Raw genomic sequence first — 27,258 nt, 5'->3', positions numbered from 1 at the left:
TCATTCCTGGAAGAGGGGAAGCACAGATGGTGACACACCCGGAGGGCCGTGTCATGAAGCAGATGCTGTGGTCCCTGGAGTGACGCAGGTCAGAGAGCAGATGTGATGGCGGGCGAGGCACCATCAGGAGAGGGCGTACCAACCTGCAGAGCTAATCCTCAAGATGGCCAGCATGGTGAGTTGAACCCCATCACGCTATTCAATTCCGAGACTTATCATTCTCACTTTATAGAAACGTTCATCAATAAAAATTAAAAATCCTCATACAGACGCACCATGGGGCAAATCACCTCATGATCCTAGCCACACGGTGCATCACTGGTCCTAATGGGGCCTCAGAAACACTAGTGAACACGAGATTCCCCAAAAGCACAAACTAGACAGGAGATGGGGCCCACCCCCTTCATATCAGATTCCATTAGCCTGTCCCTCACCCCACTCATGTCCCTCATTTATTCTGTACAGCCTCTCCCCACCTCACCAACACAGACACACATGCTGCTCCTTCTGCTTCCTAGGGGGTTTCTCTGCTTGGAATGGGGCTGAGTCAGGAACTCCCAGTTTTCACATAGACACTATAGATTAGAAAAGAAAGTGATACGTTTTCCTGTTCCCACTGTCCCCACCCCTGGCTCTCACCGCAGAGGCAGAATTTAGTCCTGAGCCATAGAGGGCAGTACTGGCTCTAGGCACAAACCCACAATGCCACAATTCCAGCTCTGCTTGGAGCAGCAGCGATCATCAACACAAGAGCCTTGCCCTGGGAGGCCTAACACTGCTGCTGTCTGCACAGGAGAAAGTACTCAGCCCCCACCCACCTGAGCAGAGGATTGTGTGTGTGTGTGTGCCAGGAGCGGCAGAGGCTGGGCTTCCCCTTCTCCTGGCCACTGAGATGCTGCAGTGGCCGTCACCTCCTTGTCCCGTCACCTGGGATGCACTGGAGCCAGCAGCTGGGTTGCCTCACTTTTGGAAGGGACACCTAGCACATGGCCCTGTGGTGGTGGCCACTCTCTTCCTGAGGAGCAGCAGGGTGGCTTGCAGCCCAGAGTCATGGCAGTGGGAGCCCTCCCCTGCCCAGAACAAGAGAGGGCCTAGTCTCCTCTCATAGCAGCCATGGGGCCACCAACTTACTACCTCTGCAGGAGATTGCCTGCAGACTCAGGCAGACGTTCCCGCACTGGTTACACTCATAGGCAAGTTTTTCTTTACAGACATGAAGACTAGAAACTTTGACAGCCAGGGCCCTAGAAACAGGCCTATGGTTCCTATGCTTTAATCAGGCTCCTGCCCCATACCTTGCTCCGTGGCTGTCATCTCTGGCTCCTACTCCAGAGACTGGCACTGCACAAAGACAGAATTGCCAAGACTATTCACATCACAGCCAAAGGTGAGAGAAATATGGTCACATACCTGCTTGAAGAGCTTCTCTTCCCAGTACTGCTGCTCTCATCAGCCTAGAGAACAAGAGACAAAGAGGAGCTGGTTAGGGTCAGACAGAGCAGAGATTCACACTTTGTAACTTTTCCCAATAATAACAAGATAATATTTTGCACTGATAGTCTCTCACTTTGTCCATCCTGCAGGCCGCACTCCCACCCCCAACTTTTCAGTCCCCTTTCTTCTGGATGAAAACGGGAGTTGAGTGAGGGGCAATGGATGACAGAAATGATTATTTGTACTTTGGAAATGCCAAAGGCCACAATCAGAAAGCAGTTCCCCATCCTGCTGGGTGCTGTGTAGACACATTAGATTGCTAGTCCACTGGGGCAGGGACCATCTCTCTATCCGGCATTCGTACAGAACCTAGCACATTGGGGTCCTGGCCCATGACTTGGGTCATAAGTGCTAGGATGATGATAAATAATAACAATTGTCATTAGGACACCACAGTCCTGGCCACTGAAATGTCTACCGTTTTAGGCCCCAATCCTGCAAAAACTTACGTACATGCTTAACTTTTGCGTTTGGTGGGACTGCTTGTGAGCGTAAAGCGAACCGGGTGCGTAAGGCTTTGGCAGATCAAGGCCTAATTTATAGCAGAGCTCAACAAATGAGGTAAGATGGTGGTGAAGCCGAGGGTTATGGCAATATGGCCGTGCAGTAACGTGGGCGAGCTCTGCCTACAACTCACTGATTCCAAACCGCTGTGAAGTGTTGGGGAGGGGGCTTTCAAAAAACATTATCTCCAACTGCTCCCCAAGCCAGCTCTCAGGAGTCGGCTGATTTCTTGCAGCGAGTCACAGCAGAGGTGGCTTCCGAGAAGGGATGGGGAGGAGAGGGAAGCAGTTTCATGGGATCTGTTCAGGGAGGCACTCCACGCGTGAGGGTCAGCATGGAGGAAGTGCAGAGGTGGCCGTTGGAGGAGCGGCCCAACGGGATAACATGTGAAAAGGAGCTTTGGGCCCTAAACTGCTTGACATGAGCTGAGCACCGAACCCTATGGTGATAAGCAGTGAGGAAAATCAGCCCCCTCCCAGTTATCAGCGCCAGAGCATCTTTGGATCATTTTAAAGCTGTGTACATCTCTCCTGCAAAGCCCATTTCTCAGAGTGGGGCAATTCTGGAGCATGTGGTGTGGGCCCAACAGACATAATGGCCCAAACTCTTATGCACTTTCTGGAAAAATACAAATATAAATAACCAGCTAAATGGCAAACTGCCCTGTTTTATGTTGAGCTGGGGCCTCCAGTAAAAAGCAGCAGCAGCAGATTCATTCCCGCCAGTCTGAGCCAGCGCCAGTTACAATACTGGATCCTTCAAACGCGAGAGCAAAGATAAAGGCTGGTTTCCTTTCCTGTAACTGGGACCAGCTGAAGGTTCTGTCCAAGAAAATAAATCTTCATTGTCGGGGCCAGAGTTCCCAAACAGAGCGAGAGGATCACTTCAGCAGATCCTTTGGTTTGGAAACTCGTTCTGCCTTTCCTGCACTGAGAACTGCAGCCGCTGGCAGGTGGGCAACTGCCTGGTGTGGGGGTGGTGCAGGGTCCCAAGACCAGCACCACCACAGCCTGTACGCTGGTGGGATTTGTCTGGCAGCACATAATTCAATGGCCTTCTGTGTGAAGGGGGACAAGAGATCCTCCAGGACGGAGGGTGGGACAGCATGTTTCTACATTGCAACTGTCCAAGTAGGTGAAAATTTGGGCCTCAGCAGGACCATGCCCCTTTAACACACTTTGGTCAAAGCTCCCACGGGACGGCACAGCCATGGGCTCTGAAAACAGCACTCACTGTAGCGTTTGACTAGGGACCTTTTGTATCATTCATTTATTATATAGCATCTGAGCACTTCAAGGCACTAATGAGTCATATCCTCACCCTACCTCTGCACAGGTGAGAAGCAGTATTATCCCTCTTGTACAGATGAGGAACTAACTGAGACACAGAGAAATTGTGACTTGTCCAAGACACACAAGATGTCTGTGGCAGATCCAGCACTCCTGTCCCCCTGCAATCTGCACAACTCTCCTATGCCTCAGGCACTCTATGAGCCCCATTAACAGATGAGGACGCTGAGACCATGAGTATAAGTGACCTGGCCAAAGCCACAGAGGCAGTCACAGCGCCAGAGCTGAGTTAGCACCTGGGAGACATGAGTCTCGGTCCTGTGCTTAGACCACTAGAGCCCTCCGCCCCCGGACAAACCATCCCCTACTAGTTAGTCTGTAGAAAGTGTGACCTCTGGATCCCCAGATTCAGTTAGAAGACTGGTTTTCTTGTTTTTCTAAACAAACCTGGCTCACTCTGTAATTGGAAAGGGTCAAGCTCCCTCCCCTTGCTCATTTCTGAATTGTCTAACGCATGACCTTTTCATTGCTAGAATTGTGTTATCAGGAAACTGCTACTATTTTTAACTCTTAAAGCTGCTAGGCACTGTGCCTTTCCCCCATCCGCTGATTAGAGGTTTCCTTGGAAAGACAATATTATTCCAATCTCAGAAATTTTATTTCTGAATTTGTGCAAATATAAGTTATAAGACATTAACTGCATTTCACATTTTGTGCAAATGGCAGAAACAGGCAATTCATGTGCAGCAAGATGGGGGCTAGCCAAGGATTTTGATAAAATAAACCCTTTTTTAATTTAAATGCTAATGCACTGAATTAAAATTTAATAACTGAGGAAATTGAAAAGCCGAGCAGGAATATTGGAAATAAATCCAAGCAGAAACAGCTGAAATTAAAAATTCTAGAGAGTGGGAGGATAGCAGCTAAGCTGTCTCATATGATTACATTTCTTTCTTTTTTTTTTTTTTTTCCAGAATGAAGGGTGGAAAAAATCCTATCTGTGGCCGGCTGTAGGGCTGTAAATCGAGAGTGCTGTGATTTATTGCTCAATTTTCCTGAGGGAAAAAGGCTTTCTTTAATGCTGAAATATTTCATAAATTTCAAGCCAGCATAAATTCTTAATTTAAAAGCTGAAGAGGTCACATTTAGTGCACTGGTGCAATTCTGAAATCTTAAAGGAATAGCAAACAAAAATTGCAATTTTATTTATTTTTAAATTCTTAATGTGAAATTTTGTTAGTGGAGATTTATCTCAGTTATTAAAAGCAGAGGCATTTCTGGGGTTCTGATGGCTGGAGCAGTCTACTAGAAGTGAAGCGATAAAGATTTAATTCAATTATAAACCTTTTTTTTTTTTTAAGTCACTTGAGGAATTTTTGGCAAAAAATTTCCTGCCCCCATTGCCTGGGAAAAGCCAGAAGGGAGGAGTTGACAATGTTATTGCTTCTGTTAGATCTCCAATCTTTTGTGAACACTGATATGTTCATTTGTTATACAGCTGTTCAGCTACAGAAAGGCTGTCAGAGCTCCCATAATTCAAAGCAATCAATCAAAAATTAATGATTTGTCATGCTTACACAATGGAAAAAAATGCTGTATGGGAGCCTGCAACTGGTAGATTGCTCAAACCTTCAGGGCATTTTCTAGAAAATTACATCCATGCCTAAAAAGGAGTCTTAATATGCAGCAGGGAACTGTGTGAGGTGCTAGGGCATTGCAGCCATCTAAAGCACCCAATAGAGAGGGGACAATCCATGTTTCCATCTGTCTGAAATGCTTAATTTAAAACATGTCCTCACAAAGGACACTATACTCTCCAGTCCCGGATCAAAGGGAGGTGTCGGGGGACCTTTAATTAAAAGTCCATATTAAAAACTGTTTACTGAAGGTTCAGTTTGCCTGGACAAGCACTCAAAAGTCAAGAAATGCAAAAGCTGTAGCTCAACACACAACCTTAACTCTGCCCCCTTGGGCATATGTATTACAGTACCTGCTTGTACCAATGTAACTACTGTTCAAAAATTAAAAGGCACTGATCCTGGGAACACTTACACATAAGGGGGGACATGAGAGCAGTCTTCATATATTTGAAAGGCTGCCATAAAAAAGACGGAGAAAAGTTGTTCTCTCTTGCCACAGGGGGCAGGACAAGAGGCAATGGGTTCAAACTACAGCACAGAAGATTTAGATGAAATCTCAGGAAAAACTTTCTAGCTGTAAGAACAGTAGGACAATGGAACACACTGGCGAGGGAGGTTATGGAAGCTCCTTCACTGGAGGTGTTCAAAAGGAGGCTGGAGCCATCTGCCTTTGGTGGTTTAAACACAACAAATCCTGGCTCTTGGTAGGGGGTTAGACTAGGTGACCTCTGCGGTTCCTTCTAACCCTATGATTCTATCAGTAACTTTAAGCAAACCGAAGCCCCACTACACTCACTGTGACTGCTCACGTGTGTAACTGGGCATAAGCGTTTGCAGGTTTGGGGCCCAACGCAGGATTAAAAAAAAAATCATTATCTTAGGCCCCAAATCTGTAAAACTGTACACATATGCTTAAGTTTAAGCACTGCTAGTTCTCTCACTGAAATGAAGGGATTAATGTGTAATGTCAAGTACATGCACAAATCTCTTCAGGACTGGTGCCTTATGTATATATATAGTATGTAAGAAAATAGGTACATGTATAGTAATATCAATTGTTTTTCTTAAACACTTACACTACAGAGCTCATCATCATAATGCCATAATATAGCTTTAGTGATATACTTCTTTTATAAAAAATAGATTTTCCCGTTAGACAGTATGCATAATAATTATTTTGCCATTGCAAATAAGCAGGTATTTACGCTCTTTGGACACCAATACACCTTTCAAGAAGCTGTTGCTAAGGGAAATACCCTCATAGAGTTGTACTAGAAATGTGGATATTCTAATATTTCATGTTTTGGGGTTGTTGGGTTTTTTTGTTATGCCCGTGTGTTACTTTCTCTCTCTCATCTTCAAACTTAATGCAGACATTACTTTGCAAAGAATCATGCATGTAATTCATTTACAATCCTTTTTATATTTGTATTTAGAACTGAGTGAATAATTCACAACAAATACATTACTTGATTACTTTAACCTCTTTCTGTTTCTGGTGCATTACTGCAAGAATGCAGAGGCACTTCTGGCCAGAATATGCTTGCGTGCAAATTTAAAATTCAACCTTCACAGATATTTCAGTGGAACTACTTGTATACCTAAAGTTAAGCACATTCAGAAGTGCTTGCAGGATCAGGGCCTATATCGCATACAGACAAGAGAGAAAAAGGAGGAAGGGCTGTTGCATAATACAATTTTATTAATTATTTATTCATTTAATTTTACTTACATTCCTTTTCTGTTTGTGTAGTTTAGACCTTGCCTACTCGTGCATTTTGTACTTTAACCCTTACAGAGTTTTTTTGTGTCCTTTTCATGACTAATGTTCATGGACTCCCCTTTCTTCCCTGACCTCACTAGTGCACACTAACAAAACGCAAGACAGAGATCTAAGGTTATAGAAAGAACGCTGTGTAATCTGAGAAACAGTAAACGACCATGCACTCAAAGTCTATCATAATCACATACATAGAGTAGAACCTGAGAATTACGAAGACCTCAGGAATGGAGGTTATCCGTAACACTGAACAAAACAGTTGTTTTTTTAAAAGTTTACAACTGAACATTGACTTAATACAGCTTTGAAACTTTACTATGCAGAAAAAAATTGCTTTTTTCCCCTCAATTTTTTTTAGTAGTTTACTCTGTACTCTATTTGCGTATGTGTGTGTGTCTCTCTGCTGCTGCCTGATTGCATACTTCCAGTTCCAAATGAGGCATGTGATTGATTGGTCAGTTCGTAACTCTGGTGTTCATAACTCTGAGGTTCTCCTGTACAACGCAACATTAACTTTAGCATTTCCTGTCTTTTGAGGGCCTCACTGCAGAGCCTGACACCCCAATCTTTCGTTGTGCAGCCGGCAAGCAGACTGTGTAACCGCACAGAGTCCCACCGACGTCAATGGGCCCCCCCTCATGGGCACAGAAGCCCACCCCTGTGCTACACAACACAAGAGTGGGGCTCTAATGTTCTCTGTTTCTATGAATTTTAGAACTGCTTCTCTTTTTTTAAAAAAAGAAACACAACTGGTGAACTAAAATGTTTTTTTCAAAAAAGCAAAACCAGAAAGCAAGGGCTTTAATCTAGAAAGTTTTCTGGTTCTTCTCAAGCAAAGATGCTACCTGGAGATGAGTTCCTACTTAAGACAGTGTCTCTCAGGTGATCCACTTTGTTTAATATGGAGAAAATTGCCCTAATAGCATATTACAACGCACTGACAAGCTGCTGCTGATGAAACCCCCCCAACTGGATTTCTTTACTGAGATTCCATTCTGACCTAAACACTAAGCCAAGTCTGAAGAATATTAATCTTGGAGTTTTAAATTTATGACAGTTTAAATTAGCACTTTATCATGAAAGGCATCTTGCTTTACAACAATAAATCAGAAATCTTCATCTCAGTATGCCTGGTGATACATTTTCAAACATTTGTAAATATTGGACAAAAGTTTTCCACAGCTTGGCTTTACTTAGATTGTAAATTCTTTGGGGTAGGGGCTAGATCCCTGAGCGGATACAAAATTTGTATCCGCATCCAATCCACTATCTGCAAACATGGTCCACGGATGCAGATATCCACAGATTTGCAGGGCTCTAGATATAAAATTTGGATCTGCATCCATCCATGATCCAAACGTGGTCCATGGATACCTGCAGATTTGCAGGGCTCTAGTAGGGCCATCTTTTGCTTGGATAGTACCTAGCACAACGGGGCCTGGGTCAAGGACTATGGCTTCTAAGCACAATGGTAATACAAAGAATAAACACAGGAGGAAATAGCAGGTATCTTTTGCAATCTGAGGTCAAATTTTCAGAAGTACCTAAGGGCCAGATTTTAAAGGCATTTAGGCACCTAACTCCCATTGAAATCAGTGGCAGTTAGGCACCTAAACACCTTTGAAAATCTGGCCCTAAATGATATCAGAACCTAAGTTCCATTTTCAGAAGTGACTTCGGCACTAGGACTCTACGGATACGTCCACACTGCAAAGAAAAACCCGCAGCACTGAGTCTCAGAGCCTGGGACAACTGATTCGGGCTCATGGGGCTCGGTCTGCGGGGACAAAAATAGCAGCGTAGACATTCAGGTGCAGGCTGTAGCCTGGACGACAAGGACCCTTCCCGCCCCCTTGCTGGGTTTCAGAGAGTGGGCTCCAGCCTGAGCTGGAATGTCTACACTGGCATTTTTAGCCCTGTCGCCAAAGCCAGCTCTGAGACTCAGCACCGCGAGTTTTTCTTTGCAGTGTCGACATACCCTTAGTCTCATTAAAAACCACCCGTGAAAGTTGGATTTAGGCGCCGAACATCTTATCTCATGGCTCTAGTTAGTACAAACGGGGCCTGCTACACAACACATGGGGAAAGCAGAGAGCCACTTGTGTTTCATTCATGCCCCATTAGACAGAAAAGAACAATTCTGAACATCACATACGCAATGTACACCCTCAATGTATCAGCGTCTCACTGCACAGCAACCTGCATCTACAAATGTTGCTCTATTATTCTGAAAAATATCAGGAGAAGTTTTTAAAAAACACAATTCCCCATCAGAACCCCCAACAAGAGACTCTGTGAAGCAAACGGGCCGGGTCTAACAGTTGGCAACATTATGAAGTGGGGGCGGGGGGTTCACATCATCCAGCACTCCCCAGGGCATTTTGTGCCACCTTTTCACTTTAATTTATGACTAATCTCTCTAAAGGGGCTGCCTCTGCCTCCAGTCCAATCCCAGGTTCTGCATCTTGATGTGGATTTTATTCCTTCATCCCGATGACCAAATCAGGGCGTCTGCAGTGGTAGAAAGGAAATAAACCTATGACCGACTGTTGTGAGGCCGAAGGTTGTTAAGTGGAGTCAGTCTATTACTGAGTGGCTCTTTGCTGCCCCACATTGGCCTGCCTAACCACTGGGGACAGGGGACTGTCCTCTCCTGTTCTCTGGAGCTGCCTGTCCTTTTCCTTCAACCTTTTCCCCCCCAGTGACCTATTAGTGAGGGTCCTTCTTCTGTTCCTCTGAGCGTGTCTGAGGAGACTCACAGAAGATGAGGCTGACACAGAGAGAGAGCAGGCCTGGGACAGAGAGCAGGCGTCAGAGCTCCATCTCTCATGCTAAGGCACCCCAGGCCTCCAGCCACAGTCAGAGGATGGGCAAGGTAGAGAACCAGGGATGGGAAGCTGTAACCAAAGATGAACCATTACTGGACAGAATGAAAGCTGATGGCAGAACTCCCACAGGGGTGTCAGATTCACTCCCATGAGTTCTAGAAGAACTCCAGCACTAGGTGTCAGGGACACTGGGCCCTACCATGAATGCCTCATTGGGGTGAAGCTATGCAGAGGCTAACAGGAGGCTGGAAACTATTTATCGATTACATTAAAAAAACCCAAAAAAACCCAACGACATTAAAGAATGTTACGGTTGCAAAGTCAAGCACTCAAAAGTTAGAAATACGAGACTCAAGCTTGCCCAGGCAGACTTTATTTGCCCCCATCCATAGGCATTATGGTACAGTCTGTAATTACACAATCACATACTATTTTTCCATAGCAACTGAAAACAGGGCCTTAAATGGAAAATGTCAAGCAACCTTAACTATAATCATTCCTACCTGAGCCACTTGTAATTAATAACTTCAGGGCAACAAGAAATTGCAGAAAGTACTCTTGTTTAAAGACAGTGACAGTTTCCCAATTCATTTTCACTAAAAAACAAAAACACATCCAAACCACCCCCAGCACTAAAAAGCATCTCCAGAACGTAAGAATTCATATCTGCATCCATGCCTCTCTTTCAGCCCTCGTTCCCCTTTTGTCAGCCATGGAGACAGAACACCTACCAAGGAGAACACTCCCAACTCTCTCAAATGCTGCATGTCACAAGCATCGCCTAAATCACCCGTGCAAATGCAACTAACCGCACTGTTATCCCAGCCCACCTGAAAGCTTGTGATAGCCATCACTCACTAGAGAAGGAAATTACAGGAATGTTCTGTGTGGGTCTTGAGCTGGTTTAAACCCATACAGCTCCACAGGCTTCAATGGAGCTCCACTGACACACTGGCCATCAGCGTCATTCGGTAGGCCAGTGTCATCCAGCTCCAATGGGCCCAGTGCACAATGTGCACAAGATAAATGATCACAGCTGAGTCTCTTCATTCTCCTTCCCTTAAACCTTATACCAGAACTTCAGCTGTGAACTGCAGCCTCAACAAGCCTGTGAACACCTCACATGGATTTTCCTTGGCATAAGTATAAATATCTTTCATAAGAGGTCTGCAATTCTTCCCCCACCATAGGGTCCCTGCCCCCGGTCAAAAAAAAAAAAAACCATAGAAAAGGGAAATCTGAAAACGTGAGACCACCGCCTTAGATAGTCCCTGAGAGATTCCAGCTCCTGTGTGACCCTCAGGATAGTCAAGCAGCCTATGGAACCAGTGCCATCCTTTTTCCTTTTACACTCACAAAGACTCCTTTAAAATTCCCCTCAGTATACATGCCAGTCCACTAATCATGCAGTAACTGCTCATAACGTTATTACAATCCCTGCTTGTGATCATTCTGCCATTAAGATAAGTTAGTGCTGACCTCTCCCTTATGGGGGCACATTGACAAGAGGCAGGTGGAGGATTCTAGTGGGCAGCCTTTCAAATATTAATTACAAAGTCAATGTGGATATATGGGGAATCCGTCCTCTCTACTAAACTTGTTCTCTTGCCAATGAAGCAAACAGAGAACGTTTCAGGCAGTGAGATCGCTGCTGCTTCCAGAGGCAGTGAGAAAAACTCTACATTAAAAAATAACCCACCATAATGAAAATAAAGGGACTGAAAAAAGAAGACCCAAATCTCATCTCTGACAAGGCAGGGGGCAGAGCCCCATTCTAATCCAGGGACGAGCTTTCAGAACAAGGGCGGAATGAACACTTGGCAATGATGGCGAAGGTACAAATCAGAAAATATTAGGGCAAAAACAGAAGCCATGAAACCCCATCCAATGGCAGAATTGAGCCACCACACTTTCAGACGTGGAGGTAAGGAAATCTATACCACCTCCTAACGGAAAACTACTCTGTGTAGAAATAAACTCACAGTCCTCCCTCTAACACATGGCTAACTAACAGATTATCCCTGTGATTAGCATAATAATTAGATCTATTGAAAATTAGACACTGGCAGCTGGTTTATGATTATTTTTTAATTACCAATTCCTGTCCTGCATTGGGACAGTCTCTCCCTGCTGAGAGGGACAGCTCCCAACCAACTTCACTCCTGATGGCCTTTCATCATAACAAGTTCGGGACTGACAACACCATCCATTACATTCCTCCATAAAGCAGCATCTACTGCGTCACTACAGAACGTGCACATTAAACACCCTTTAGAATCACATGGGCTGATCTTTAGTGCAAAACAGCAGGACCAATACAGGGCTACAGTAGTTCCTGGGGATGTGTGTTATTAAAACCCAGCGACAGCACGGAAAGGCTTATTTTAACATTTATATCTCAGATGTTCACAGGGAACTGTCAAGGTGACTTTAATCCAAAGTGATACATCTGTCTCCAACCCCTACATCTGTAGTACACTGAATATTTTTACACTTAATGCTGCACTTGGGGACACAATGCTGCACTTGGCAATTCTCCAGCAGTGCACACATTTGCATGTACAATCCGTGCTTGTTTGCACACACACATTTTCTATTAAATGGCTACATCACCTATTTGAATACATAAATCCAATTTACACATGCAAATAAAGCCCTATTTGAGTAGGCATCTGTCATAAAAGCAAATCAGTGGCCATAAACCAAGCTTCGGGATTGCAAAACAATATCAACTCCGTCAGTGTGATTCTGCATCCGGCCTGGCATGCAGACTTCATAGGGAAGGAGAAAAGGGTTTAAGATGCCCAAAGCCTGCTCTGTTATGTAGCAGTACACTAATGGGTCTGACCTGCACACCCAACCTTCCAGGACAGATGAAAAACCAAAGACCTGGAATCCTTACTATGCTCAAACCAGAAAATCCAAACCATTCGCAGCCTCTTATCAGAAATTGTTAAGATTGCGAAGGAAGGTTAGGCCTCGTGTCACGTAGGGCTATGTCTATGCTACAAAGTTTGGTTGACGCAAGTTATGTCAGCATACAGCTGGCGAAGTTTGTGTCGGTGCCACACGTACTCACCAGGGACACTTGTGTCAGTGTAGCACTGGAATAAAGCCTAGTGTGCCGGGGTAAGTATCCCAGTGTGCCTCGCACCGCTGTCCTTCACAATCTCTTTCGGGGCATTGTCGCAGTACTTTGTGGCATAGTATCAAGTCAGCTAGGGATTTCTCTCACAGTTAGGGGGTCAAATTCTTATCATGCCACCTTCTACATCCCACAATACAGTTCATATCCCATCATTTGTGCACCTGTGAGGCGCTTTTCAGAGTCTGCCATCTCACTGCCAGACGCATGGAGCCTGCAGAGCTGAGCTCCATGCTTTGTGCTTTGCTAATACAGCATGCCTGATTCTCCACTATTTGCACAATTTGAGGCAGTACTGCTATGATCGGGATTGTGATGAGGATAGTATGGAGATGTCTGAGCACAATAACTGGAGGCTTATGGACACAGTGAACAATAATGCCAGGCTGCTGCTGCTGGCATTCCTGGAGCAGCTCCACATGGTGGGGCACCATTTCTGGGCCCAAGAAATGAACACCAATTGGTGGGATTGCATCGTAATACAGGCTTGGGACAACGCGGAGTGGCTGCAAAACTTTCAGATATGAAAGGCCCACGTTCCTGCCCTCCAATGCAGAGACACCAAAATCAGACTGGCATCGACAGTGGAGAAGTGAGCGGCGATCACACTACTGAAACTTGCAACACCAAATTGCTACCAACTAGTCAGTTCAAAAACATTTTGGATTTGGAAAATCCCTAACGGGAGCTGTTGTGATGGTGGAAGGCCACTAAACGTCTCCTGCTACACAGTACACGAAACAGCGGATGGATTTGGAGTTCCCAAATTGCAGTGGAGCAATAGATGGTGCACACATCCCTATTTTGGCACCAGCCCACCTGCCTTCAAACACATCAACAGACAAGGCACTTTTCTATGCTTAGTCAAGCTTTAGTGGAGCAGTAGAGATGCTTCACTGACATCAGAGTGGGTTCAGTAAGAGAAGCCGTAGGATGCTCGCATTTAAAAAAAAAAAAAGCTCATAGACTCAGACTTTAAGGTCAGAAAGGACCATTATGATCATCTAGTCTGACTTCCCGCACAATGCAGGCCACAGAATCTCACCCATCCACTTCAATAACAGACCCCTAACCTATGTCTGAGTTACTGAAGTCCTCAAATTGTGGTTTGAAGACCTCAAGCTGCAGAGAATCCTCCAGTAAGTGATCAGTTAAACCCTGAGCATGTGAGCAAGACTCACCAGCCAGCACCCAGGAAAGAATTCTCTGTAGTAACTCAGATCCCAACCCATCTAACATCCCATCACAGACCACTGGGCATACTTACCTGCTGATAATCAAAGATCAGTTGCCAAATTAATTGCCAAAATTAGGCTATCCCATCATACCATCCCCTCCATAAACTTAGTCTTAAACCCAGATATGTCTTTTGCCCCCACTACTCCCCTTGGAAGACTGTTCCAGAACTTCACTCAGAGACATTCAAGCAGAGACATTTTTTCCCAACCATCAGATTATCATTGGTGATGTTTAAAAGCCAACAGTGATTCTGGGGGATTCAGCCTACCCCTTGGGGGTAGCCATATGCTAGCCACCTCAACAGTGCCAAGGAAAGAGTCAACTACCAGCCCAACAGGTGCAAAATGGCTGTTGAATGTGCTTTAGGTAGATTGACGGGATGCTGGCATTGTTTATTCACTATATAGGATCTCCCTGAGAAAAACATCCCAGTGGTTATAGCTGCATGTTATGCACTACATAATACCTGTGAGGGAAAGGTGGGGAAAGCATGGACAGACAAGGTAGACCATCTGTCTGCTGCATCTGAACAGCCAGACACAAGGGCTACTTGAAGAGCCAACCGTGGAGCTATGCAGTTGAGGGAGGCTTTAAAGGAGCCTGTTAACAGGCTTTAAAGGAGCCTGTTAACAGTAGAGATCTCTGTTATGTACAAGAAATAGCATCTCTCTTGTGTACTGTAGAATATATATTGCTATGAATTCTGTAATACTTGGTGTAAATTTACAAAAGTGGTTGGGTCTTTGTCTCCCATTATGTATTCTGCAATGTGTGGTGTGACTTAATAAAGATACTCTGACTTTCCAAAAATAGTGCTTTATTGTGTGCAAATCAGCAGTTATTAAAATTTAAGTGTAAACATACACATAAAAGGTTAAAAATAAACTTTTACCAACACTCTTAAGGGTGAGCACAGCTTACAGTCCCAAGTGAAAGTGGAAGAAAACATTTATGTCCATGCAATGAAGTCCATTGTGGCTACATTCCCTCCCCAATCTGTAGTTTTCACAGGTCAGTATATATGCAGCTACGGTTCCCCTTGCTGATGCCACCACGGAGTGGCAGGGATAAGGATGTAGACTGTGGAGCCACATGGAACGTTGAGGATGAACGGAACAGTGACCATGGACTTCTCCAAGATCTGCAAAGGCTTCTGAATCTGGGATCTTTGGACTTGTAGATCAACCTTGGTCTGCAACATTTTCGTTTGTTACCTGCCCAAAACTGTTAGGTCCTGGTACATTTCCCTCCAAGCCCTTTGATCACAGTCTGAGGCAACTGTGGCACAAAGGATCTCACGGGACATATCCTCCTTAGTCGTCTTCTTTCTCATGATCAGGGTGAACCCCTCAAGGCTGCTGATATAAACAGACGTATGCACCATTAGATTTACAGTCACAACGGAAAGGGAAAGAAAAGTCTCAAAACTCCCTTATTTCCAATAATACCCTTAATAAGAAACACTTATTGACAGTAGCTTTGGGGTGCCTCTCTACAGCACTGCTCTCCAGTTCCATGCCTGGTGAGTGCAACCTGGCTGGGAGGAGGGAGGATGGCCTGTTGCGGGTAGCTATGGAGTTAGTCTCCTCCCTAGGCACAAAGCAATGGTACTGAATATTGGTGCTATTTTCCACAGGCAGTGGCTGATATCTCAATCCTGAGAGTAACAAAGGCCTGGAGAACACAGCTACTACTGGCACCCCCAAAGCCACTTCGGCCCATATGCCGCTTGCCTGTTTAATGCAATGGTGCCTGCCGAATTCATCATGGAGTGGAATGGGAAAGTGTCCTACCACAGAGGAAGAATCCCTACAAACCTTTTGGGGAGGACTGCAGAGCACCTCCATGAAAGTTTCATTGAGATCTCCCAAGAGGATAAAAGAGACATCCCTGTTCTCATAAACGGAGTACTTTGCATGCCCCCCCCCCATCTAATCCAGAAATGAAAAATGGCTGCTGATTGTACTGGCGTATTGGACACTGGTCTGATGTGCACTGTGAAACCAGACTGCCACACAACCTGTCTTAGAACGTATTCCCCAACCTTTTATCTTCTAACCTTGTACCGGTAAAACAATGAAAAGCAGAGACCAGTCTTACCTTGCGAATGAGCCTGGCACCATTTTTAAATAATAATACCGGTAAATAAATAATAATAATAATTGGAGATATACCAATCTCCTAGAACTTGAAAGGTCATCGAGTCCAGCCCCCTGCCTTTACTAGCAGGACCAATTTTTGCCCCAGATCTCTAAGTGGCCCCCTCAAGGATTGAACTCACAACCCTGGGTTTAGCAGGCCAATGCTCAAACCACTGAGCTATCCCTCCCCCAAAGGCGGGAAGAAGGGGAATGGGGCAGGAGATGAGGTTTGAGGGAAAGGAGAAGTTTTTTAAAAGGCATTTTAAGGAATAATTCATGGACACCCTTACCCGACTTCCCTTCCCCTTTGTCAGTGGGCTGGACTCCAGTCGCCTGCTGGGACTGGTTAGCCTCCTGAGGCATTTCAAACTGTTCCTGGCTTGCAGCAGGGTTACAGTCCCCCAAAATGTCTCCACCCTCCTCCTCCTTGCTGTTCACGGCAGGGGTATCCGTTCTGGGCTTCTCCAAGGTATCCAAAGTGATCTGTGGGGAGAGGGTGGGGTCTCCGCCAGGTATGGCACGCAGTTTGTTGTAAAAGCAGCAGGTCTGTGGGGCAGCACCAGATCTATAGTTGCCCTCCGTGGTTTTGTGGTATCCTTTGTGAAGGTCCTTCACTTTCACGTCGCCTGCTTCTGACTCCTGTCATGTCCCTTTGCCTGCATCTCCCATGCAAGCTGCTCGTAAATGTCAATGTTTCTATGGTGGGCTTGCCTCTTCTCCCCACGGGCCCAGGCGATCCAATGCTTCTTACTTACTCCAGGCAAGAGCATGCCCAGTAGCGTTCTGTGAGTGTGGATCTGGCATGATCGGATGCACACAACAAAGGTGAATTGGTAGGTGTGCTCAGTGTGTTCACCAAGGTGGGTAATCAGGATGAAGCATTTCAAAAGCACAAGGGGTGGGAGAGCTTAAAGAGGGGAGTGGGCTTCTGGTCTCTGTGACCCCTGGGCAGTGGAGTTCCGCACTGTTAATGGGAGATGGGAATTGTGGGACAGGTGCTGGAGGACTGTGAGGGTTGACACAAGTAATGCAGTGTCTATATTCATGCTGCGTCAGCCTAAGTAGGTCAACTGGGGGTCTGCACCACTCGGGGAGGTACTGTCACTGTAATGGGCCACCCACATCGGCCAGAGACAAATCTGAGTATAGACACGTGCAAACAGAGGGATGTAAATAGACTTATGTTGACTTTACTTTGTATTATAGACCAGACCTAGGTCTTGGAGCAGAAAGTCCCATGCCACCAGGCTGCAGAGACAAGTTTCTCAGTGCATGCCAGCTACTTATGCTCTCCATTGACCCCACTAGGGGTGTGATTAGAGAAGTAGACAAACTTATCTTCATTAAGTCTAGAGGCCTATGTGGAGTGGAGTATGATAGGTGCATACAGGACTGTGTTTCCTGGGAGCCCAGCAAGCCCATTTTGATTATTACCATTCCTTTTACAACCAAACCTTCTGCTAGATCAGATCTGCCTCACAAGATCGTCTTGTGCAACTGATCTACCTGTGTGTACCCAGAGTTCAAACTGCTGGCTGCACCCCTGGGAAAGATGTACTAAAGGAAAATTTCTCTCTTACTATAGGTTTGTGCAACATGCAACACAATGAAGCCCTGATATCACTGAGGTCTCTACAAGCTTCTGTAATACAAATAAATAATAATAATGAAACCGACAAGGAGATTGATGTAACTAAACAGTGTAAAGGACAGACACACCAGAATGCACTGGAAAACCTGGGCTGGGAATATTTTTCCATAAACTCACTTCCTTTGACTAACCCAGGGAGTATCTCCATGCCAAATTTAAACTTTCTTTGTATTGGCTTAAGTGTATTTTTCTTTGAACTGTTTTTTGCTATTGAAAAGAGCTGAACCATTTTTGCTCAAGCTTTCCCTAACTTTAGGCTCCTATTTTTGAAGATTTTGGCTTATCCAGACACAAAAAATTCACAATAACTTTGTGAATGTATTGAATGTTCAAATGAACTTCCATTCTCAGAAGTGAAGCAATTTTTGTTTTGAAGTGCCAAAGATTTTATGCCACTAACAGAAAAGATCTTAATCAAAATGAAATTTTAGTTTCTGGTGCTGCAAACACTTATGCACATGCAGTTGCGTTGAAGTCAATGGGCCATCTCGTGACTACTTTTATGTACTTCTTTAAATGTTGGTAGAATGATGGCTTCCAATTTGCAATATTTTGGTTTTTTGCCTTTAGCAGTTTTGTGAAATTCAAGATACCCTACCAGAAGTAGCATTTTAGAAAAAACAGGATTTAGAATATAGTTCATAACAAATTTTAATCTAAAGTCACAGGTGCCGGTTTCCAACTTTCCCTGGGGGTGCTCAACCCCAGACCCCACTTAGCCCCAAGCCATGCCCCCACTCCACCCCTTCCCCCAAGCTCCCATCCACCTCTTCCCGCCCTCCCCCCTTCCTGCTCTCTTCTCCGCCCCATTCCGCCCCCTCTCCCAGGCTCAGCCCATCCTCGCTCCTCGCCGTCAGTGCCTCCTGCATGCCACGGAACAGTGAAGGCAGGAGGCACTGGTGGGGAGGGGGGGAGTTTGGCTGCCGGTGAGTGCTAAGCACCTGCTAATTTTTTTCATGGGTGTTCCAGCCCTAGCACAAATGTTCAAATTATTTTTAGAAAGCCTCAACCTGATTTAAATCAATGTGGTCTTTTTTAAATCATGAGATTTAAATCATGAATTAAATTAGTGACTCAAATTGCCTTAATTTAAATTGTTCCACCTTGGTTATATAAGCAACAGAGAAAGGCAAAATTTATTCCTTTCGATCTCATGCTGCTCTTCCTAGTTTCTGAAAGAGAAGTGCAACAAAACTTCACGTGGAGAACTTTGCACACACAAAAAAAGTCCATTATCAACTACTTCCTCACACAGTATAAAAGCAGGCAAACAACATGACCAGGCCATAGAGCAGAATTACCTGACTCAAGCAGTAACAATAGACAGTTTGAGTTTTATAGTGAAACAAATGATATAAACGACTAAGATACGACAAATGGCATTTTTATAGAGGCAGTGTATGTGGATGGAAACATAGTTAATTTTTAAAATTACTTTTAACTTGGGGGGAGGAAGGAAAGTCACATGATTGTATTTCACAAATAATCCCATTTCTCTGGGTTTCCAGTTTCACTGGAAACTTCAGGGAAAACTGCCTCTGACGAGATTTAAAAACCAAAAATTTCCCAGCTAATAAAACAAACGTATCCAACAAGCTAAAAATGCATGAGAAAAATTTAAATAAGGGCTTGTCTACATGCAAATTGTACCTAAAGGTATGTTGTTAAACCCAATTTAGTACAAAACAGTTTGGATTTAAACTAGGCTTATTTTGATTTAGCGTAAAGTCAACTGGGAACAGTTTAAGTTAAATCAAAATTAGCCATCCTTTAATCAAAATAAGAGCATCCCTCCACACACAGAGGTTTGCACCAGTTTATCTAAACCAATTTAACTGAACTTGTGCAAATTTGTGTGTAGATAACCCCAATAAAGGACTTGTTATGGACTTCCTGCCCTAAATTGGTTGAGTGTCTGGGTGACTCCATTATCCATGTGAAAACCACATTTCTAGAGAGCCGAGCATGTTATCAGAGCTCAGCTGGCCATATACTGAATCTTGGTTTTGTGCTGAGATTGAAGAGAAGAAGATGGGGGTGTGAGTGGAAACGAAAACTTGTCTGAACAGCTCATTATCCTGCTTTCATTAGAGGTCATGGTTCAAGACTATGCTGGTCTTTCCTCCGAGGCTGGGTTTCAGATGGCTCTACGGGTATGTCTACAATGGAGTTGGAAGTGTCATGTGCAGCTTGGGTAAAAAGTCAGAAACAGTTAACAATTATAAACAGTTTAAAATAGAAGGTGCATCCCCAGCGGCACGGCTGGCGGGAGGGACTAGCCACATCAATATGTATCCAAGGTCTCGGATGGGATTGTATTTGGATGACTAGCCCATCTAGCTGCTGACACCGCTGGGGCTACACTTTATTCTTTGTGTGCTAGCTTGATCAGAGCTGGTGCAAGTAGGTCTACTCAAGTAGGAAATTGCACCTCCAGCTCTAGTGTAGACGTCCTCTTAGGAAGAATGCTGGTCAGCTACTGAAGCACTGTAACAATGACCTGGTGTGACATTACACATTTTGAACTCAACTACTGATATTGATGGGCTGTAAAAAAAACAACCCTTCCCTCCACTGAGCCAGCCTTACCTCTTCCGGAGCTTGCTGCAAGACCCACTTTTTCATGTAGGCACATTCCTAATGGGTGAGTGGGCCTTGCCTGGCTCCTGAATGCTGAGGACACTCAGCTCTCAATTTCTGTTTTATCAGACCCATCGAGTGCAGTTCACTATGTTTCCCAGTCTCTGGCTGAGACTGAAGATAGGATGAGAGCCATCTGGCTGAGACCCAGACTAGATATGACAGAGATAAAGTTGTTGGACTGTAGCAAGCAACTGGAGGAGATGGCAGAGGTGGTATCTATTCCCCACCATTTTTGTAACTCAAGTTTTCTAGCTGGGGTTTCTGATGGAACCTCCAAGGCTTCAGCTACTGTGGCCAGGAGTGTTAATCTCTATCTATAGAGACACCAGGGGGTGCTGAGGTAATATCTTTGTCTGGACAAGCTGCTGTCGGGGATGGGGAGGGAGAGAAAGAGAGAGAGAAGCTTTTGAGTTTACACAGAGCACTTCTTCAGGTCTGGACCCTGGGAAAGCTCAAAAGCTTGGTTCTTTCCCCAGAAGAAGCTGGTCCAATGAAAGATACCTCCCCAATCTTGTCTCTCTAATGTCCTGGAACCAACATGACTACAACAACAGTGCATCTCTCTATCTATGACCAGTAAGGAGGTGCAATCTCTTCTTTTCAATCCTTACCTCACCAGTTATCCAGGCCTTGTCACCTCCAGACCAGATTACAACAATGCTCTGTACTTGGGGATGACACTTGGAGATCAATGAGGAAATTAGACAAGTGCAGAATGTAGCTGCCTGCTAACTTCATGGTGTTATTTGCATGAAGCACAGAACACTCGTACCCTATAGAGTTCAGGCTTCCAAAAGGTTTCCAATACATTTCCAGATGCAGTTCAGGTGGCTGGGTTTTACTTTTAAAGCCCTCCAAATAGTTCACCTCTTTAACCTAGCGCTTTCCTTATGTGATGATCTGACAGTTGAGATGCACTGCACACGTCAAGCCGACAATCAGTAGGATGTGTCTGTTTGTGTGCTGGGAGTAGGGCCCTTTCAGATGACAGCCCTCAACCTAGGAACATGTTCCAACCCCTTATATCCTGGTTATAGGTAACAATCCATTATATAGCGTGACGCACCAGTAATTTCATCTGAGACAAAAGCAAAAAACTCCCAGTGAAAACCATCTGACTCTTGGTAAAAGCAGCCTGGGCTCAGAAAGTTGGTCACCACTGTTGTGATAATCGGGCCTACAGATTTACCCTAATTGTGAGCTCAACTGTAAGATGCGAATGAAAGTTCATAAAATGTCACAATAACCTAGAATTGATGGCAAAAGGTACAAAAGCAAGACAGAAAGAGTGAATTAGTCCAAGAGTGAAAAAGGCTTCCTGATATCATCAAGGACTATGGTAAGATTATGTCTTGTAAACAAAAAAAGTGCAGGACTGGAAATCAATAGACCAAAATTGGTGTTTTGGAAATTATGCCTAATTGGTGAACAAAATAAGGAGATGGCAGGCCATTCCGCCCATCACTCCTGTTTGGGATCTTTAAAGTAAGATTTTTGGGGGAGGAAATTAGAAGACAAAGCAGCTGTCTGCCAGCAACCACTGCAATGAGCTTCACCATCTTGGCTGTCAACCCCACCATCTCCTGAGACCCCAGGATCCACTGTTGTCATTGGAAGAGCAGCAAAGAGTCCTGTGGCACCTTATAGACTAACAGACGTATTGGAGCATGAGCTTTCGTGGGTGAATACCCACTTCGTCATGCATGCGACAAAGTGGGGATTCACCCATGAAAGCTCATGCTCCAATACGTCTGTTAGTCTATAAGGTGCCACAGGACTCTTTGCTGCTTTTACAGATCCAGACTAACACAGCTACCCCTCTGATACTTGTTATCATTGGGCCTTTGTCATCCTGATCCGAAGAGATAACCATACCAGACCAGGCCACAGAGAGGGACCCAGATGATATCGCCACCTCCACCAGCTTTGGCTAAATCCCAACCACCACCCGGGATGTAAGATTTCATCTTCCAACACTCCCTCCCAGTTGTGTCCATTCCCTTCCCCCACCTTATTTCTTCTCTTTCCTATCCCTCTACTGTTGCCTTCTGTCTAAAAAGAGTCTGGCTTAGCTGGCCAAGACTACATTTTGCAACACTGCTGGGAGCCTGTGCCCAGAAATGCAGCAAAAAGCAATGCTTTGAACAGCCCGATGCTGGTACAAGTCACCAGGTCTCAGACTGGGTGGTACAATCACATGCCATGCCTGTGTTTTTCCAGAAGTAGGGCTGCAAGTCAGAGTCAATCACAGAGACAGAAGCTGCATTTTCTCTCTTTTCTGTTCTTCTCTCTCCCCTTTCATGTGTGTTTGCTTTGTTTTCTCTTCTAGGAAATGGAATCGGACTTTAACAATAACAGAAAAACAGCATCTCCAGCCCATCTCTACTAACTTCTCTCTTCTCCAAAAGGCCAGTTATTGACAACTTTGATACTATTGGAGAGATTGTCAAACAAAGGTGGTTTTCCTTCTTAAAAGCTGTCTCCAGTCAAAGGGAACAAGAGAAAATAAAAGCCTCAACACTTTACATTTCATATGCTTTAATAAAGGTAATAATTGGAGATATACCAATCTCCTAGAACTGGAAGGGACCTTGAAAGGTCATCAAGTCCAGCCCCCTGCCTTCACTAGCAGGACCAATTTTTGCCCCAGATCCCTAAGTGGCCCCCTCAAGGATTGAACTCACAACCCTGGGTTTAGAAAGCCAATGCTCAAACCACTGAGCTATCCCTCCCCCCAAAGTGTGTTTTAAGTGTGTTTCTTTCTTTTTTCTGTATCTTTAAAAGAAGTTTAAAGGATTTTTAATGGATTTTACCATGGTACTATTTGGGCTATGTCTCTGTATGCCATACCCCTAACCTTGCTAACACTGTTTAATGTTGGAAAGTGATAGAGTCACGTTAATTCCTTTGACTCCTTGGGCCCATATAGTCCATCTAAAGTAATAAAAATCACCTGGAGCAGATCCACTGACCAGAACTGTATGGAACAGTAATAAACTAGTTCCTGGAGGAAATCTTCACAGAACTAGAACTTTAAATCTGTGGAGAACACGCCATGCGGTGCAGAGCAGCTACCTCAATTCATGCCGGAGGTGGCTGTATTTCAGTGGTGAGCCACACAATCCCCATGTCATTCTGTATTTCTAAAATGTTTGGAAAGTGCTTTGGAGTCCTCCATAACTAACACCCCACTATAGAAACACACAATATTTCTGTTGTTTAGTTTAAATCAGAAGTAGATAATGGAAAACTAAACATTTGACAAACATATGAAAATCTAAAGCAGGAAATTGATATCTAGAATTAAAAACCTCCGTGGTTTGAGAAATTACCGACTGTGTGGATGCACGTTAGACCACAATTAAATGGTGCTAAGTTAAAAGAGTACAAGAATGGCCTAGTGTGTGACCATGTGAGCAGGGGGTTGGACTAGACGACCTCCTGAGGTCTCTTCCAACCCTAATAGTCTATTATTCTATGTCTCCCTCTCGCGGCAGCTCTGGCATCACAGGACTAAATAAGATGTAGTTACAATGCAAAAAGGTAACTGACAGACGGAAAAACAAAATAAGTGAAAATTCGTGTGACAGTCCCCACAGGGCTACCAAGCCTGGAGATACAAGGGTAAGCAAACATGTGAGAATCATTAAATACATTTTGTACTTTGATAGCACTGCAAGGAGTGTAGAAGGGAAAAAAATATGATTTGCTTTACAGCCTCTAAGTTCAAAGGTAGGCAACACAAGGAAGCACAATCCCCCTTGGCTACTGAAGCAAACGAGAACACAGAACCACTTGCCAAACAAGGGAGTACAGTATGTCTGCAGAGGTTTCCACGTTAAAGGAGTCTTCTTGTCTTAAAGAGTTTAGAAACAGGCTAACAGAGAAACTAAGCAAACCTTTAACAATGGAAGTTTAACTAGAGGATGTTGCTTTCTCGCTCTCTTTTTCTGTTTGGCTGGTTTTATCAACAGTGTGGAATGATGGTAGTTTTAATTTGGAAAGGGAAAGGACAGTCAAACTAAACAGAGCTCCACAGACGAAGATGGGGGAAGGGAGGCACATAAAGCAGGACTTTTTTTTTTTTCTCCAAACTTAAAAAGGCACAATAATTACAGAGGAAAAGAATATGGTCTAAGAAAGACCACCAAAAAGAAAAAAAATGAAGGAAAAAGAAAAGGTTGGGGAAAAAAACAGACAGACTGAAAGTAGAAATCTTAGAAATTCTTATTGCAAAATAACTCCTGGCCAGCCAACCGCAAACACTATAAATATCACAAGATCAACTCTTCAAGTAGATATAAATAAACAAAAAAACCTCTGAGATTTAAAAACAAAAAAATTCAGAGGCTCTCTGACAGCAAGGAAGGATGGATTTGCCTGTTTCCTTCAGAGCTGATGTCATTTGAAAAATGAAGGAACAGCAAAAAGAAAAAATGTTACTAGCTAAATTTTAAATCTGCTGTCACTCTCTTGAAAAATCTGAAACAATTCTGCTGGTATATTTTTTCCTCCTTATTTCTAAATACATGTGCATGAACAGGATCTTTGCTGCTCAGCTCTTTCTGTTGCCGATTCTCCATATGCGACTATAACTTGTGTCTGTGACCTCACGATCGTCTCCCCTGCTTCGATCAGTGAATCATCAATACAGCTGGGTGACATTTTTTGGATGAATAGTTTATTCACAGAAAAATGCAGTTTTGGTCCACCACAACCCATAATAAATTGTTTCAGTGGATAATTACCTTCACTGTTAAGAAATTGAACCTTATTCATAGTCTGAATTTGTCTAGCTTCAAGGCTGAAGGATGGGTTCCCCAGAAACTCCATACTTCTCTACTGTGGCCCAGATGGAGCTGAGTTTCCCTGGAGACCTAAATGGTGGGATCTGAGCGGAAGGGGGCTGTTATAGAAGTGGCTGCAGGGGGAGGGAGATGGGCCCAAAGACCCCTCACTGCATTCTCTGGCATTGGCAGAATCCACAGCATGTCTAATGCCCTCCATCTGTGACCTGCAGGGAAGCAGAAGAGAAGGAGGCAGCTGAGCTTCACAGTCAGAGGCTGGTGTGAGCTATCGTGACTGGTGCAATCCCAGCTAGATCGAGTCGTGAAGGAAACTGCTCTCTGCTACAGAGCCGGGGACTCCCGAGTGAGACACTTGCTAGCGGAGTGGGAGGTGGGTGGGGGGCGGGTGCAGGAGAGACAAACCCTTTCTCTGCCTCTGCAGGGGGGCCAGCTGCTGCAAGCACCGCATCAGGGGAGTGGAGCTGAGGGGACAATCTCCCCAAAAATCCAGTGCAGCCTTGGGGCACAGGTGGAAATCAGACAAACATATTGTTGAACCAAACTACTAGTCTGAAAACTTCAAATACGGTTTGGAATTTCCCTCTACAACAGGGAGGGCTGGCGGAGACACTGGCCACGTGGGCGGCAGATAAAACTGAAGTGAACTTCAAGGGGACAAGGCACTCACCTGTTGCCAGGGACTGGCAGGTCTGGTGCTGCCCTCAAACTGCAAACAGGATGACATACCCATTATGACAGATCTACGGACCTCAGCAGGAAGATTAAATCAGTTGAGGGGCTTTTTCTTCCTCTGAATCTGCTGCTGGAAGAGGTGGCCCAGCAGTGACTTGAATCATAGAATATCAGGATTGGAAGGGACCTCAGGAGGTATCTGGTCCAACCCCCTGATCAAAGCAGGACCAATCCCCAACTAAATCATCCCAGCCAGGGCTTTGTCAAGCCTGACCTTAAAAACCTCTAAGGAAGGAGATTCCACCACCTCCCTAGGGAACCCATTCCAGTGCTTTCCCACCCTCCTAGTGAATTTTTTTTTCCTAACATCCAACCTAAACCTCACATCCACTGTAACCCCTAGGTCCTTTTCTGCAGAACTGCTTCCTAGCCATTCGGTCCCTAATCTGTAACAGTGAATGGGATTCTTCCATCCTAAGTGCAGGACTCTGCACTTGTCCTTGTTGAACTTCATAAGGTTTCTTTTGGCCCAGTCCTCTAATTTGTCTAGGTCCCTCTGTATCCTATCCCTACGCCTCCAGCGTATCTACCACTCCTCCAAGTTTAGTGTAAGACTTTTGAACTGGTGACCCCTTTCACATAGCAAGCCTCTGAGTGCAACCCCCCTTATAAATTAAAAACACTTTTATATATATTTAACACCATTATAAATGCTGGAGGCAAAGCGGGGCTTGGGGTGGAGGCTGACAGCTCGTGACCCCCCATGCAATAACCTCGCGACTCCCTGCGGGGTCCCGACTCCCAGTTTGAGAACCCCTGTCCTATCTCTACAGAGATTGATACCTTCTAAGGCTTCCCTATAAATGTTGACGGTGCTTGCACTTATAATTCTCTCTCCTTATTTTAACAGGTTTTGAAAATATTTTTTCCATTCTTCTACCCCTCTTTAGGGTTAGTCACCATGCAGTTCCCATCCATCACACAAAAAGTTCTTCACTTCTTGTGTTTCATTCAATTTTTTCCAACCCAAAAAACAATTTCCTACTGTCATCTTCCTCCATCTTCCTCTTTGTTTCCTTTTCAGCCTCCATTCTTGTCTCAGCAACTGCGTTTTTAGGCTCCTTTTGCCTATTTGTATGCATGTTTGATTGTTTCATTATCACAGTCTGCTGCTTCAAACTCTTTGAATATATATATCAAGCAAAGCATGTGACCTCTTGGGACCCTGCATCCCATGCATCTTAGGGGGGCATCCTATATCCCTCTTAAGCAGTAAGTAGTGAGAGGCAACAAGTCCCACAGTATTCTTGCCAGCAAGTTAAAGAAGTATGGGCTGGATGAATGGACTATAAGGTGGATAGAAAGCTGGCTAGATCGTCAGGCTCAACAGGTAGTGATCAATGACTCCATGTCTAGTTGGCAGC

General features: G+C 44.6%; 1 protein-coding gene across 15 annotated transcripts in view; it reads right to left on the bottom strand.

The window, feature by feature from the left end:
• ZNF618 (zinc finger protein 618) overlaps positions 1–27,258 on the bottom strand; it is a 276,489-nt gene that overhangs the window by 127,904 nt on the left and 121,327 nt on the right. For all 15 annotated transcript variants that reach the window (XM_044992642.1, XM_044992643.1, XM_044992650.1 and 12 more), the window contains one exon: positions 1,411–1,454. In XM_044992642.1, the coding sequence (XP_044848577.1) occupies positions 1,411–1,454 (44 nt within the window). The remainder of the gene's footprint in view (positions 1–1,410; positions 1,455–27,258) is intronic.

The sequence above is a fragment of the Mauremys mutica genome, chromosome 18 (genome assembly GCF_020497125.1).
Source record: "Mauremys mutica isolate MM-2020 ecotype Southern chromosome 18, ASM2049712v1, whole genome shotgun sequence".
NCBI classification, from domain to species: domain Eukaryota; kingdom Metazoa; phylum Chordata; order Testudines; family Geoemydidae; genus Mauremys; species Mauremys mutica.
Note: the sequence above shows the minus strand (reverse complement) of the source record. Positions and strands in the feature narration are given on the sequence as shown.